Consider the following 16,382-nt stretch of genomic DNA (forward strand, 5'->3'; position numbering starts at 1 on the left):
GCTTATTCTTTAGCCTCCATTCCTTTAAAGAAAATAGGTTCCCCAAATAAAATGTTCTTCAGAAATAGAAACGTTTTATTCTTTTTGTTTTGTTAAAAATTTGGAAAACCGGGGGTTGGGGGGGATGGGGAGGTAGGGGGGTTGGGGGGTGGCTGGAAAGAAGGCTCAGTGGTTAAGAGTGTGTACTGCCTTTCCAGAGGACCTGAGTTCAGTCTCCAGTACCTGTGTTGGGCAGCTTACAGCTGTCTATAATCCAGCTCCACAGGATTTGACCTCCTCCTCTGACTTCTGCAGGCACCTGCACTTAAATAAAATATTAAAAAAGAATTTAATAAACCAGGCATAGTGGCACATATCTAAATCCCAGAGCTTGGGATGTATAGGCAAGAAAACCAGGAGATCAAGGCCATCCTTGGCTACATGCTGAGTTTAGGGCCACTCTGAGCTACATGACATTCTATCTCAGCAGTTCTCAACCTGTATGTGTGCACCCATGGACACCGGAAAAGGGTGTCAGATTCCCTGAATCTGGGGTTACAGGTGATTGTGAGCTGCCCAGTGTGGGTGCTGGGTGCTCAAGTTAGGTCTTCTGCAAGAGCAACAGTCATTCTTAATCACCGAGGAATATCTCCAGCAGCCCTTTTATGATCATTATGTAATTATATAATGCTGTTTCTAAGATGGGGCTTGTATGAGCAATGTGCTTGCTTTTTCATTTCACGTTTTATTTGTGAGCATTTCCCAATCTGATGTTTTGTTACTCAAAAGTTTCATTTTTAAATTATCATATAACATTCTATCATGAAGATCTTTAATAGTTTACATAACTATTCCCTTGTTTGTAGATCCTTTAAACTGGTTCCAATTGCTGGTTGACCCATGTTTTGGCTCATGTACTTGGCAAGTCCAATGCCATGTGTTAAAATGCATGCATATACTTACTCATTTTTAATTATAAAAGTCTGCCAACTTATTTGATCTGCTGGCCTTCAGTCCTTCTGTTCTGGTTTGTTTAGCACTTTGTATTTTCTCCCTTGGTTTCCCTTAGCAGAAGGATAGGAGAATGTTCACTAAAAATGTGGGCTCTGGGGCCAGACTGTCTGCTGCTGTTTGTGAGTAACTGAAAATGTACCTTGCTCTTTATGTCCTGGACTGTAAACTCAGGATAAATAGTCCTGCATCTGTGTCTAAAGAGAACTGTATCTGCATTGTGATAGGAAGTGCTGATAGTGGTTTGTGCCACTGGTGAGACTGTCTCTTCCCACTTACTAGCTAGTAGCCCGTTTTCATTTGCCTTATGGTAACTCGTTGTGTGTGTGTATACCCATAAACCCCCCTCTGCTACATCCAGTCCCTGAATGTCTTTGAGAGTTATGAACTGACTTTACTTTGTAACTTTAGTTTGAAAGTTGATGGATTTCTCCCTTCCCTTACTTATAGGAGCAGATTTTATAGCTCTTCACTCCCTTTTTTGGTGTTGAATTCATGGTCCTCCTTCTTTAGCCTCCCAAGTGCTGGGATTATAGGCATGCACTATGACACCTATCCAGATTTTAAAATTTTAGCAATAGTGTCATTTAAAAAAATGTACACTGGGGTTTTGCCTGCATGTATGTCTGTGTGAGGATGCCACATACCCTGGACCTGGAGTTACAGACAGGTGTGAGCTGCTATGTGGGAATTGAACTGGGTCCTTTGGAAGAGTAACCAGAGTGGCCAATTCTTTTTGTTTGTTTGTTTGGTTTTTGTTTTGGTTTTTGTTTTTTTTTTTTTTTTTTTTTTTTTTTTGGTTTTTACGAGACAGGATTTCTCTGTATTGTTTCGGAGGCTATCGGTCCAGCCCGGCCTTGAACTCACAAAGATCCTCTTGCCTCTGCCTCCCGAGTGCTGGGATTAAAGGCATGTGCCACCACCGCCTGGCTTTGTTTTGTTTTTTTTTTTCAGATAGGGTTTCTCTGTATTGTTTTGGAGGCTGTAAAAGTGTGCACCACCAACACCCGGCTAAAAATGTGTAGTCCTGACTGGCCTTGAACTCCAGATCCTCCTGCCTCTGCCTCCTTCAGCAAATCCTACTGCCCTGCACCACCAGAGCCGGTGTGGCCAATTCTTCTACCATGCCTTGGAACTGTGTGCATGGATGCAGAGGAGGCGGCCTGCACAGGCAGATAGCTTGGGTTCTAGAGCTCTGCTGCTGCTGCTGCTTTCTAGCTGAGTATTGAGTCAACTCCATGCTTCTGCTGGGTTTCCATTCAGTTCTCTCCCCATGCTTCCCACGCCGTGGCCCAGCCCCGTTAATCTGCAGCTGGGCACAAGGCTGTGATGAGTTTCTCTCAATCTGCCCCCAGCTTACCTCTGCTGAAAGACCAGCACTTGAAGTGCTGGAGCTTCTGGGGAGTGACATGCTTGTAGGCAGTGAGCTGCCCTTGTGGAGTTAGAGTTGTCTTCCCACTATGCGTGGACTTTCTGTTGGAAAGCATGGTCAGAATTTGCCGACACTGGTTACTTTTAGAGTACTTACTGCATGATGTTGCTGGGTTGCTTTTTTTGGGGGGGGGTGTCAGAGGAGGTTATGGAATCTCAGAAACAAAAACTTATTGCACTTACTCTTTTTTTCTTTATAGGAGGACCCTGGTACATCAGAACAGATGCATCTTTTGTGGTTGATTTCATCTTACACGAAAGAAGTCCAGGGATGATATATTCTTGGGTTGTATTTCTTCACCTCAGAATTCAACCACTTCAGTGCACAAACCCTGCCTCTTTGCTTACTGGGACACATATAACCTCAATGAACATCTGCTGGACAGGTCCTTTCTGCTGAATTTTTGGCTCTTTTTTTTTTTATTTTTCCCCCCACATGTAAGTTAGAAGACAAGTGAGTCAAAAGTTACCTGCTTTGGTGAATAACTTGTTTCTTAGAACATGGGCCCTCGCTTAAAGGTAAGTATCATTAAGTTCACTGTGTCAGAAACATAGGCAAGCACCTTTCTACAATGTCAGTTGACTGGAGAACAGTAGACTCATATTGCACAGTGGTTTTATTGGTAGTGATTTTCCCAGTGGTCCCTCTTTCCTTGATAGCTGACCAAAACAAACACAGGTTCTCTTACTCCAGTCTTAATTACTAATATTTACTCTCGGGTTACACATTACACATCATGGAGTAAACTCTCTCTTGACACACACACATGCACGCAAACACTCAAACACTCACACACTGGGTAGTTGGATAACAGGTTACAGAGTTAGGCGTCTTCCTCTTTATGAAATTCAGGTTAGAGAGTTGCTCCCTTTGCTCAGTACCTTTCCTGGTGTCCCTTATAAACTCCTGTGTTTCCTAATAAGACTCAAACCCACACACGTGGTACTGTAGTCTAATTTACCCTGATAAACTTATAGGGCAGCACACCCTATAAGAAGTACTTTGAATAAGTTATATATTGGACTGTGTTTGTGACTGGTGCTGAACAGATTGTTGTCTACATGTCCATCAAGGTACAGCCATCCTTCACCCTCAAAATGGAGTTAACTAGAGAGTTTCTTAGGCAGGCCACAGACTAGAAATTCCAATCACTTCTTCTTGTTTGTTTTTCAAGACAGGTTTCTCTGTGTCGCTTTGTAGATCAGGTGGCCTTGAACTCACAGAGATATGCCTGCCTCTGCCTCCTAAGTGCTGGGATTAAAGGTGTGCGCCACCATCACCCTCTGGAAAACCTCTTTTAAGAAATAATAATTTATTTAACTTTATTTTATGTGCATTGGTGTAAAGGTGTCAGATCCCCTGGAAGTGGAGTTACAGACAGTTGTGAGCTGCCGTGTGGGTGCTGGCTCTTAACTGCTGAGCCATCTCTCCAGCCCCGGAAAACCACTTTTGTACATGGAATAATGGGACAGGACACAACCTGATCTCAACACTGACGTAATGTATCATGCTGAGATTCAGCTACTGGGATGTGAAACATGGACCAGTGACCAGATCCTCAGCCTCTTCCAGAGATGCAGGGGTGCTAATGTGATTTGATTGGCTCTGCCAGAACAGTTTTTAATATAAAGGAACTGATTCTCCATTTTTGAAAAATGACACTTTTAGACCTGATCTTCAATGGCGGGGCTTAAATTTATTAACTATTGCAAACTTTAAAATATGTATGTGTGTCAGCATTTTAGCATTTCCTGAAGATAGGTGTTTCAGCATTTCCTCCCTTTGGTGTGAGCTGAAGTGCTCTGGCAATCAGTAACTTGCCCAGGCCCCTGCAGTCAGTACGTGATATTTCTACACTAGATAACCAGCACTGCATTCCTCTTTTGGTTGCCATGCATTATTTTTACTCAAAAGATAACAAAAAAGCTGTAGGAGTTTGTAGTTCTAATTTTAGCTTTGCTGCGAGATTCCTTACAGTTAGATTGGGGGACTTTTTTCTATTTTAATATTTATTTGTATTCTTAAATCTTTTCCCCCCAAATACTTGGCTCTTTCTGTAGCTTCATTCTTTTTATGATTCAGCATTATGAGTTCAAAGTTGGGGAATTCAGTTAGATGTGGATCTGTTACTTAAACCATTGTGGGAGAGTCTCAGCAAGTTTGCCTTCCTTTCTTCCTTTTTTCCTTCCTTCCTTTTTTTTTTTTTTTAAGACAGAGTTTCTCTGTGTAGCCTTGGCTGTCTGGAACTCGCTCTATAGACCAGCCTGGCCTTGAACTCACAGAGATCAAGTTGCCTTTGCCTCCTAAGTGCTGGGATTAAAGGCATGCGCCACCACTGCCCTGCTGTAAATTTACTTTTCTCAACCCAGTTTTTTGGTTGTTTATTTGCTTTACCTGTGAAATGAGATTAATAGTGTTTATCTTGTGATCATAGTTAGGGTACTTAGGATAAGATATGTAAAGCCCACTGGACAATGGCTAACCTGAGTACTTAGTGTTGGCGAAGCCCTCATTCACTGGGAAAAGTCCAACTTTTTGATATTCAACCTGGTCATCTACAGAGGCCATACTCTACAACTGTGCAGTTGAGGAAAAATCTTATAATGCTTAAGTAGATTAAAGGTTTTGTGCAGGACCAAATTCAGAGTTTCCTGGGCAGCTTGTGGCCCACAAGCTGCAGGCTGTGCATGCCTATGAGTTAAGAGTTTATCAGTGCTCCTGTTATTCCCTGAGTTTAAAGTGTCATCGTTTGTGAGACCTTATAAGGGCAAAGGTAATGTAGAGAGGACTGTCAACTAACTGAGAGAAGTAAGGTTTGACGAATGCTTACCACATTACTTCATGCTTGTTAGAGTGGGGAGGTTCCAGTATAGTTTGGATAGAGAGGGAGCTGTAGATACAGACTGTTGTACAAAAGTATCATGTATGAAAGAGAGCCCATGGCCTGCCTCGTGATCACGTGATATACTTACTGAACTGAATTAAATTAGTAAGTTGGTATCTAAAAGAGCTTAAATGAATATATTGGTTCAAGTGAATATACTGGTAATTAAATAGATGTTTTAAAACTGTATTGAGGCTAAATGTGGTGGCACATGCCTTTAATCCTAGTACTTAGGAGGCCGAGGCAGGTGGATCTCTGTGTGTTTGAGGCCACTGAGTAAGTTCCAGGACAGCAGGAGCTGTTACATAGAGAAACCTGTCTCAAAAAAAAAAAAAAAAAAAGAGGATTAATTTTGTCAGGTATTAGGTACTTTGAAATTAAAAATAAAACAAGAATAAAAGGATATAAATGCCATAAAACAAAATTTTTAAAGCTGAATACAAATTTAGAGGTAGGAAGAGTTCGTAAATTGAAAATTAGAGATTTTAGGGAGTAAGAGGATAGGATTTTTCCCTAGAGCTTGAGATTAAGAGATAGTCCATGGATGAAAACTGAAAATGGGATGATGTATAGACAGTGGACATGACTTTAAAATTTTTTTATTGGTATATATTAATTAAATGTGTATATGTGATACATTTTACGTATATTTGCAGGAGCATAGGTACTTTACCAGTGGCTATGTCACTTAAGAAAGTATCTCCTGAAATATCATCTGTTAACTACCTATAAATCCTCTGGAAGAAGTGGGGCCTCATGAGTTCATCCCTTCTCCATGATAGGATATTAGCAGACTCCTCCTATGCAGGTCTTGTACAGTAATCACAGCTCCTGTGAGTTCTAAAGTGCAGTGGTCAAGTCATGTCTGGAAGACTGTATCCTACCACTTGACTCTGTCTTTGGCTCTTAAGTTCTTTGGCCTTCTCTTCTGCAGTGCTCCTTGAGCCTTGAAGAGAGTGATACAGATGTCCCCTTTATTGGTGAACATTTAAGTCACTGTTCTGATCAATTTGACTAGCTATGAGTCTACAGTTACCCCTGCCCACAGCACATAGAAAGTTCTGTAATAAGCACAGGTGACAATAGCAGTAACCTGTGAATATAAACATAGTTATTTAGAAGGCAATTTAACAGACACATTGTGTCCATTTAGCTCAACAATGTAGTAGCTTCTTTGTTGGGGTCTGTGACCTCAGTCATAGGTTTTTGACCAAATTTACTATATCAGGAGATGACTCTTGAAAAGCTTGGAGACAGGACATTTCAGGGTGTGTATGTATGAGTATGAAGGATTTGATCTGGACAACATCCAGATCAGATGGTGAAGGGAAATGATGAATAAATATATGAGATGTGATTAAGGACAGCAGTGTAGGGTGTAGCAGGACAGAGAGAACCCCTGATAGTCAAGGAGACAGTGTGACATCATTGAAGAGGAAGGAGAAAGAGAGAAGATGTAGAGGATTGTAAGTTCAGAATGTGACCTTGGGGAAAACTTGGAGAAGGGTAAATATTTTAGGGAAGGTTTTGAGCTCTGATGTTAGAGCAGTCAATGTTTTCTAAAGGTCCTCCCAATGGGTGAGGAAATGACAGAGCTGTTGTCTTACTCATATGTTCTAAGAGGAGGAGAGTCATTTGGGAAGAAGTAGTCATTGGTACTGGGTTGTAAGTTGTGGAGGGGATTGTGATAAAGATGAAGAAATGACTTACTCGAAAGATCTAGGTGAAGTTAAAGCCAGTACTAATAATTTGAAAGATAAGTGGATGGGGAGAAATAATGACTGAGGGCTCAGAAAGGCAAAGGTGATTATTGGTGGTGTCATGAGTTGATGTTACGTTTTGTGCTATTCTCCAGTACCTGACACATTAAACACCCAGTATTTGTTGGCTGGCTTTCTTTAGTAAGTTTTTAACTTCTTATAAAGATTTCAATCATCCACATTAGAATAGTGTGAGGAGCTCTCTTGAAGGGTTAGATTTGTTGGTTCAATGAGAAACCATGTCCTCTGTAAGTGTTAATACATTTCTCCTTGAAGAGCATTGGGGTCAGTAGAGGATCCCTGAATTTCCTGTCATCTCTGAAGCAAAGGTGTTGTGATGCTAGTTCTAGAGCTAAGCACCATGAAGAAGCGTCATTACTATGGGGAGTTATACAAAGTTATCCTAAAGGAGATGACACAGAAAGCACTGACTCTTAACTTGTTACAGCAGCAGAAGTTGTGACGCTCACAGAGGTGGTACAGTTAGTTATAGGTTGGGCCCTGCCTTCAGGCACTGGCTTACTCTTATGCCAGCTGCCTCATGGATGGAAGGTGGTAGCTGTCGGAGGTGGGTAAGTTTCCGTGCCCTGCATCTCACTCAAACTGTAGGTTTTGTCCGAGGCTTGAGATGACAAGTCTGTCATCAGCCACATGGGCTTCACTTTTGTCAGATGCTTCCCCAAAGACTGGAAGTTTCATGTCCAGCTTTGCTGGGTGGTCACCAGTACCTCAGACTCCTAAACTCCCAGTTTAATACCATGGAATCATCTCATATAGCCTGAAAGGTGCAGAGCTGTTTGTAAGTGATATGCTGACAACTTTTCTACATAGAGTCCCCAGAGATGAGCTACTGTCTGGAAGGAGGCTCAGTGATTGTAGTCTCAAGCTTTGAGTCCCTATGTCATCTCTATAGTGGATCTTCTGGGAATACCCGAGACTGCATGTGCTGACCGTTCCAGTCTAGCTGCATGTTAGACCCTGGTCTATAGGATCCCTGTGAAAGTTGAGATGGCCTTTCCTTAAGTTACCCACTCTGTAGGTTCCATTTAATATGTTATTAACAACGGAATTGGGAGGGGGCATTTTCTGCCTCTATTATTTGTATATATACATGTTTAGTGTGTCCATACATATGTGTATAGGTGCCCTTGTATGCAGGTGAGGCCAGAAGTTGACATTGGGTATCTTTCTCAGTGGTTCTTCATTTTATTTTTTGAGACAGCATCTTTAATTGATCCTTGGAGCTTGATTTTGCTCTACTGACTGGCCAGCAAGCTCCGGGAACCCTCTCATGTCTGCGCTGCCACACCTGTATAACAGGGCTCTGGAGGACCAAACCTAAGTCTTTATGCATATGTAGCAGGCACTTGGCCAACTCTGTCTCATCTAGCTCCATGGGCTTTGGTTTGATACAGGGTCTTGAACTGTTGGCAGTCATCCTGTCTCTGCCTCCCAAGTTCTTGAGTCACTTCTCTCTCTTAAAAACATGAAGCACAATCAGATATAAAAGCACACAGGTGTTTGTTTTCTTTTCCTCTTTTAAAAGTTATTTTGTGACCTCCAAGATCCGAGTCTAGAAATCTTTATATTTCTTGTCACTAACTAGTAAGTGCTGGGTGCTGGTACAGAAATGGAGGGTAGTAGGGGAAGCAAGTTGAGTAACTGAAAATTTCCCCTCAAACTTAGTGGACCCCACTAAGGATGAAGGTATGTACCATCCTCTCTCCTTTTGTCCCATCCCCCATCGTCCCGAGTGCGGGGGGGCTCCTCGCATGCACGCACGTGCCTTCTGTCGAACTCATCTTCCTGAGGGCCCATTAGTTTGTGTGATTTGGTAATGTCAGGAATGGCTTCTTCTCTATACCCACTACTTATTACCAGGATGACCCAGAGTTCAACACCAGCATGTCAGTAATGTTTAAAAAATCTTCAATTTATCTAGCTTATCTAGCTGTTTCTACTTAGATGGATTACTTTCAGAGGGCAAATAACATTCAGGGAAAGCATTCCATTGTCTTCTTTCTTGCATTAATTAGCACCACTTTGCATGGAAGAAGGAAATTGTCTTGGGAACCAAGAGTCTGAGAAGATGAAAACTGATGTCATTTTGTAATTAGCTAAAGCAAGAGGCTGCTTGTGGTGTTCCGAGAGTGGCTGCTAGATTCTAACCTTTGTGGGGAGTGCTATGACCTTGCTTTGTCTGACACGTGGCACGAGCCCCTATCAAGCTTGGCAGAGAGAACAGGGATAGTAAGGTACTAAACTAGAGCTGGTTGGCTTAAGCCGTGTGTTCTACTTTCTCTCCTGCCTCTGAGGTGGCTTTAGGAGAGTTGGAGAGACACTGAACAGATTTTGTTTTGCAGTTGCAGCTGTGAACCTCGGCTGTCTGTTGGCATTGAAGAGACCTGATGTTTTACGTTATTGGTATGTGATAGAAAGTTCTTTTTCTTGTCTTTTGGTTTTTTTTGTCTAGTTCCTATTTGTTTACTTATCTCTCCTCCTCCTCCTCCTCTTCCTCCTCCTCCTCCTCCTTCTCCTCCTTGAAAATGGAGCTAGAAATATTTTCACTTGTGCCAGAATGTACCTTCACACAGTTGGCAGAGAAGTTCATTCATTTGGGAAATATTTATTGAGTAATTGCACTCTGTGCCAGACAGTGTTTACTGTAAAGTCCAAATCAAGGCAAAACCTGCCTTTAAGGAGTTCACAACATGAAGAGGGAGGTGGGCGAGTAGGAAGAAGTTAATAGATACAGAAGTTTGAGGGGTCCAAGTGAAGGAACCTCTAACTGATGGGGCTTGTGGAAGGATTTGCCAAGTGGACGAGAGAACAAAAGGCTTCCGAATAGAGAGAACCAAAAAGCACATTGTTTTGACTGCTCCTGTGATAGCAGCACAGGCAGGAAGGTGGAGGGGGCATTGTATAGAATGGGGTCAGCAGGCTTTTTGTAAAAGGCAGGAGAGCAAATATGTTCCCATTTGAAAAACATGCAGTATTCTTCCAAATACTCAGCTCTGCCTGGGCAGTGTGCAAGCAGCTTTGGTTTGTTTAGGACAGGGTGAGGCGATGTCCCAGCATAACTTTATTTACAGAAAACTGGCAGTGTGTGGGATTTACCTACTCCTGGTCTACAAATTTCTCTTTCCCCGGCCTCGTGTTTGTTTTTACAGTCTTGCAGACTCATCTTGACTTCCTTAAGCTTTGTGAGCTGACGAGTATGTTTCTCTGTTACATAGGTGGAATCACAGTGTCTGTGGTTGCATTCTTCTTCACAATTAAGTTCCTCTTTGAGCTTGCCGCACGTGTAGTCAGCTTTCTTCAAAATGAAGACCGTGAGCGCCGTGGGGACCGGACTATTTATGACTACGTGCGGGGAAATTACCTGGATCCCCGGTCCTGCAAAGTGTCCTGGGATTGGAAGGACCCCTATGAGGTGGGCCACAGCATGGCCTTCCGAGTGCATGTAAGGGAATGTTTCTGTCTCCATACCCATCATGGTTTCTGAGTCATTTGCTTTCCAGAGCCCAGTGCTGTCTTGGTGGTGTAGGCTGGATATTAATATTTTCCCTTGATTTTCAGTCCCTCCCAGGAACTTGGGAATTGTTAATATCTGAAGAGCCTTAAATTTTCCTATCCTTTGGTTTACTGGGTACATAGCTTTGAAGTGGAAAGCCTAATGTTAGTTTTTCAAATAAGAAAAGCAATATTGAGGCTGGTTGGATTTGCACTACTGTGACGCCAGTACATGGGAGGCTGATGCCTGAGGATCAAGTTCAAGGTCCTACTTGTCTACATAGGGATTTCAAAGCCATCCTAAGCTGTATGAAACTCTGACTCAAAGAATAAAAAGCCCCAAACAAACAACTTTAATTCCAGCACTCAGGAGGCAGAGGCGGGCAGGTCTCTGTGAGTTCCAGGCCAGCATGATCTATGTAGTTCTAGGGATATGTTGTTGACCTTGTCTTAAAATGAGGTGGGAGAGGGGACAATAAAAGGGAGGAAGGAAATGTGGGAGGAGAGGTTGTAGATCAGGAGTTAGTAACTCTGGCCTGAAAACCCAAGCAAGCCCCCGTTCTGTTTCTGTACATGCCACCTCCTGCTCCTCCCTTCTCTCGCTCCTTGTTCTTCGCTATTGTTGTTTGAGGCAGAGTCTCACTGTGTGCTCTGGCTGTCCTGGAACTCTCCCTGTAGGCCAGGCGAGCTTCAGACTCATAGAGATCTGTCTGCCTCTGCCTCCCGAGTGCTGGATAAAAGGTGTGCACTGCTCTGACTGTCAGGCATTGTAAATGCCTTTTAATTGGAACACAGCCGTATTCATTTATCCTTCAACTACTCTCTCATTTACATTCTTAGGATAGTTGTATATGGTCCCCAAAGCTATAGACATTTACTCTTTGGCATTTTAAAGAGAAACTTTACAACCCACCTTTTCCACTAGGTAGCTTTGAGTTTGGTGTGAGCCTGAACCTCTCAACCTTTGCCTGGTGCTTCTTCCTGCTGTGCTGCTGGCTAACTGCCCTACATTTGGGCCAGCATTGGTTGTATAACAGTGCTGGGAACACTGAGGAGGCAGCATTTGTTGTTCAGAAACCAAGTTGAAATTGGTGTGTTCTTAACTCAGTGCTGTATGCTGGCCTGTCCTCCCAACAGGCAAAGGACTCGCCCATGATTTAACGTTTTCTTGGTTGTATGTATGAATTAACCTCTCACTGTGTTCCTAAGGGCAAAGTTGAAAGGAGTAGGTAGGCACTGGGTTTACCAGTGAGACCTTGGCCAGCTGCTTCCCCTGCCCCATACTCATCAGGTGGGAAGTGGTTCTTCCTCATTTTCACTGATTGGTGCCCACCCCTCTCCTCCCGTTGCAGTTGTTCTATAAGAATGGACAGCCTTTCCCTGCACATCGGCCCGTGGGACTGCGAGTTCACATCTCTCACGTCGAACTAGCAGTGGAAATTCCAGTGACCCAGGAAGTACTCCAAGAGCCAAATTCCAACGTGGTCAAGGTGGCCTTCACTGTGCGCAAGGCTGGGCGTTACGAGATCACTGTGAAGCTTGGTGGATTAAATGTGGCCTATAGTCCCTACTATAAAATTTTTCAGCCTGGTAGGTTCTCGGTTCATTCATTGTTTCTCCCTTTACTTTCTTCTCTTTTCTGGTAGGGTGTGGTGGAATCTGGGGTCCCATGCCAAGCATGTGCTCTGCCACCCAACAGGATTCCAGTTTTTCCTTTTGTTCACCTGCCACAAAATTCAACAATTTAAAATGTAGTAGACTGTAAAATTCTTTGTTCAGCAAGTATCACTGCATTTAGTTTTAGAGGATTTTCATTTTGGCGCCAAGAAACCCCGAACTCCCAATTATAGCCACTAGTCTCTTGCTATGGAATCGCCTTCTCTGGATGTTTCTATCAGCATAATCATAAAATAGGAGGCCTTTTTTGACTTGTCTGACCTAATGTAATACTTTCAGGTTCATCTATGCTGTTTCATATTTAGTTCTTCATTTCTTTTTTTTTTTTTTTTTTGGAGGGGGGGTTTCGAGACAGGGTTTCTCTGTGGCTTTGGAGGCTGTCCTGGAACTTGCTCTTGTAGACCAGGCTGGTCTCGAACTCACAGAGATCCACCTGCCTCTGCCTCCTGAGTGCTGGGATTAAAAGTGTGCCACTGCCCGGCCTAGTTTTTCATTTCTTTTATTGACAAATAGTGTGCCATGTATTGTTTGTCTTTTTGTAAATTGTGTGCATCCGGGTCGTTTCTTCCCATTCTACGACTTGAATAACAAGAGTAAGACTACTGTGAACATTTTCATACAGTTCTTTTCTGTCTGTCTGTCTACCTACCTGCCTATCCTTCCATCTGCTTACTGTGTGGGGGACATATCTAGGCCACAGTGTGCGTGGCGGCAGGGGACAACTTGTAGAGTCAGTTCTTTCCTTCTGACACGTGGGCTCTGGGGTCACACTTAGGTCAGCAGGCTTGCAGTCAATGTCTTCTTTTCAAATAAGAAAAATAGTACTGCTCTTGCGGTCTTTTTGGCGTCTGCATATGGGCCTCTGTGTGGGCATGTTTTTATTTCTCTAGGAATAGAATTGCTGAGCAATCAATCTGACCGAGCTCTTAAGCGCCAAAGATACCAGAATAGAAAGGAGATACATTTTTCTGATTTTTAAAAAAGATCTTTTCAAGTAAAAGCATCTTGGCCCAAATCCACTGGTACTGTCAATATGTATTTTACTTCACTCTGAAGAGTGTCTGCCTTTATCTAGGCCTTCTCTCTCCTTCATGCTTTATGCCAGATAACAAATACTATGCCCACTGGCATTGAGGTCTAGGCTGTAATTTCTGTCTCTTGACTCTTTGTTCTACAACATGAGTGCTGAATGTGTTGGAGTCCTACCTGCACTTTATGCTCTTCTGGCATTTTTTTTAAAGATGTCATTAAATATTGGCTAGTTTGGTATTCATAAAAATGATAGGATCTTGACTGACTTCGGGAGTCACATCGTAATGATTGGAGTTTTAAGGAAGATTACTGAGTCTTGCTTCTGGTTCCCAGCTCTCTTTGTCTAGAGCAAAGGAAGACTGAACAGGCTGTCTCTGCATTGGGCAGCCTCCTTTGCCTAAATGCCTCCCTCAGACTCTTTCCTCTGTTTTTTAACCTTTCTGATAAATGTGTATTGAATGTGCATTTTCCAAGTGGTTAAGGCTGATAAACATAGTTCGTGTATTCATTTGACAACTATATATCCTCTTTGGTGAAATAGCTTTTCATGATATTTGCATATTTTAAATTAGAAATTTTTGGCTGTTTACTGTTATATTTTGAGAGCCTTTTAAGGTAAATCCTATGCTCTAGTTCCTTGTCAAACATTTAAAATCTGGCTTTTCTTTTCATCCTAATAGGATCTCCCATGGTATAAAACATTTTTAATACTGATAAAGTTTACTTCTATCTTTTTTCTTTCCTTTTGTGATTATGCCTTTGATTTCTAAGATGTCTGGCTAATTCCAGATCCTAAAGATTTTTCTCCATTTTTTTTTGTTTTTTTTCTGAAAGTTTTTTCCATTTCATTTTTTAAGTTAAAGCCATCCTCCATTTTTAGCTAATTTTTATATGTGAGATTTATGTTAGGTTTGTTTGTTTGTTTATTTTCTTGAAGCTCTCTGGTTGCCCAAGGACCATGTGTTAAGAGGGTTGTCTTTTCTTCATGGATAGGGCTTTGACACCTTTGTCAAAAATCAGCTGGGTACATGTGTGGCAGTCTGTTTGGATTTCTGTACTGTAACATTGGTTGATGTATCAGAGCCTTGATTACTGACTGTACCTGTTATATCGCCTACACTGGCTCATCCCCATTTATTCCTCTTTTTCAAAATTGCTTTAGCTGATTGCAGTTCCTTTTCCTTTCTATACAGATTTTGGTATAATACCTAATTTATGAGTATTTTCCTAAGATTTTAGTAAGAATTGTGTTAAACCTGTATTTCAGCGTGGGCAAGTTGGCACTTCCTCTGTGTTGAATCATTTAATTCACAAGCATGCAGTATTTTATTTATTTGCATGTCCTTATACCCATGCACAGGGGGTAGCACTTATTGGACTTAGTGGGTTAAAAAGGAGGACATGAAGTTGGGAGGGGCATGTGGTGGTGATGACTGGGGTAGGGTGGGGGGTATGGGTGGATATGACCAAAATATATTGTGTGCATGTATGAAATTCTTAAGAATAAATTCTGTATTTTTAAATCAATTTTCTTTGTTCACAGCATTAATAGTGCTCAATATACAGTTCTTATATGTATTTTGTTAGATTTATACTTCTTTCATGCCCTACAGTTTTGGTTTTGCCATTGTTCAGTGTTTATTTTTTATTTGTATATGTGGGTACATCGAAATTACGGGTCTGTATATAGAGATTAGAAGACAACACATCCTCTTAACAGCTTTGACAGCAATTTTTTTTCTCTCCTTCCACTTTGCATGTGTTCTGGGAATCAAACTTAGGTCCCATGCTTGCACGGCACACACCTTTACCTGCTAAACTGTCTCACTAGCCCTTGGCAGTCTTTCTCTATAGCCCTGGCTGTTCTGGAACTCCCTCTGTAGACTAGGCTGACATTAAACTCACAGAACTCTGCCTACCTCTGCCTCCTGAGTGCTGGGGATTAGGATATCACCATGCTTGGTTTCAGCACTCACTTTGAGGCCCCACCTCAAAGACTCTCTGGGAAGCTGTAGCACTGTATTTGTGTTTTTAGTTCTGTCTCCTTCAGATTCTTTTCTCATTTTGTTTGGTGCAGAAAGTGGTTAAAAATAACAAGAAAAATAAAAACACTCCCAGAAGCAACAACAGAAAGCAAGTCCCCAATGTTTGTTTTTGTGAATCTGTTTTCTTTCTTGGTCTTCATTGTCTTTCATTGTCTCTGTTTTAGGATTGGTGGTTCCTTCCAAGACCAAAATTGTGTGCCATTTTTCTACTCTTGTGTTGACCTGTGGTCAGCCACACACCCTGCAAATAGTGCCCCGAGATGAGTATGACAACCCGACCAACAATTCCACTTCCCTGAGAGATGAGCACAACTACAGTTTGTCCATTCATGAGGTAAGTGCCTTCTTCTCTTTTCCATGTGCAAGAAAGCCAGGGTCTCTCTGTTCTCCTCACTCCCAGCTCTTGTCTTCTCCCTGACTTCTGAGCCATCCATCTTGTCTTTATCTGGTGTGCCTGTCCGTGTGGGGAGTGTGAGGCATAGATTAGAGAAGCCATAGGAGAGCTCCTTGTGAAGCATGTGCAGTCACGCTTTGCTTCCTGTAGCTCGGTGCTCAAGAAGAAGAGAAGAATGAAGTCTCCTTTGAGAAGTCGGTGACATCCAACAGGCAGACATGCCAGGTGTTCCTGCGGCTCACCCTGCATTCTCGAGGTTGCTTCCATGCCTGCATTTCATACCAGAACCAACCCATCAATAATGGCGAATTTGACATTATTGTCCTCAGTGGTGAGTTGAAAGCTGTGAGTTCATCCTTCCCCAGCCATTTCTTCTGCTTTCTGACCCACTGTGGATGGAGGTTCTGCCCCACATAGTTCCACAGCCACTTTGCCCCAAATAAACACACAGAGACTTATCTCTCTCTTAATTTTTAACCCATTTCTATTAAACTATGTATTGCCGTGAGGTTGTGGCTTACCGGTAATGCTCCAGCATTTTGCTCCTTTTGACAGCTACATGGTGACCCCTTTCATGGCTTCTCTCTGTCTCCTCTCCCCAGAATTCTGCTAGTCTAGTAGCCCTGCCTATACGTCCTGCCTGGCTACTGGCCAT

General features: G+C 42.4%; 1 protein-coding gene across 3 annotated transcripts in view; it reads left to right on the forward strand.

Annotated features, from left to right (window-relative positions):
- Positions 1–16,382, forward strand: part of Arel1 (apoptosis resistant E3 ubiquitin protein ligase 1) — a 47,952-nt gene that overhangs the window by 16,577 nt on the left and 14,993 nt on the right. The window contains exons 2-8 of one of the 3 annotated variants that reach the window (XM_040742752.1): positions 2,622–2,940; positions 8,753–8,773; positions 9,430–9,490; positions 10,303–10,529; positions 11,932–12,169; positions 15,498–15,667; positions 15,878–16,058. In XM_040742752.1, coding sequence (XP_040598686.1) covers positions 9,475–9,490; positions 10,303–10,529; positions 11,932–12,169; positions 15,498–15,667; positions 15,878–16,058 — 832 coding nt within the window. In that variant the 5' untranslated portion in view covers positions 2,622–2,940; positions 8,753–8,773; positions 9,430–9,474. The remainder of the gene's footprint in view (positions 1–2,621; positions 2,941–8,752; positions 8,774–9,429; positions 9,491–10,302; positions 10,530–11,931; positions 12,170–15,497; positions 15,668–15,877; positions 16,059–16,382) is intronic. The other 2 variants (XM_040742753.1, XM_040742751.1) reach the window with 2 other exon arrangements.

This window comes from Mesocricetus auratus, unplaced genomic scaffold (genome assembly GCF_017639785.1).
Source record: "Mesocricetus auratus isolate SY011 unplaced genomic scaffold, BCM_Maur_2.0 Super-Scaffold_15014, whole genome shotgun sequence".
NCBI lineage: Eukaryota > Metazoa > Chordata > Mammalia > Rodentia > Cricetidae > Mesocricetus > Mesocricetus auratus.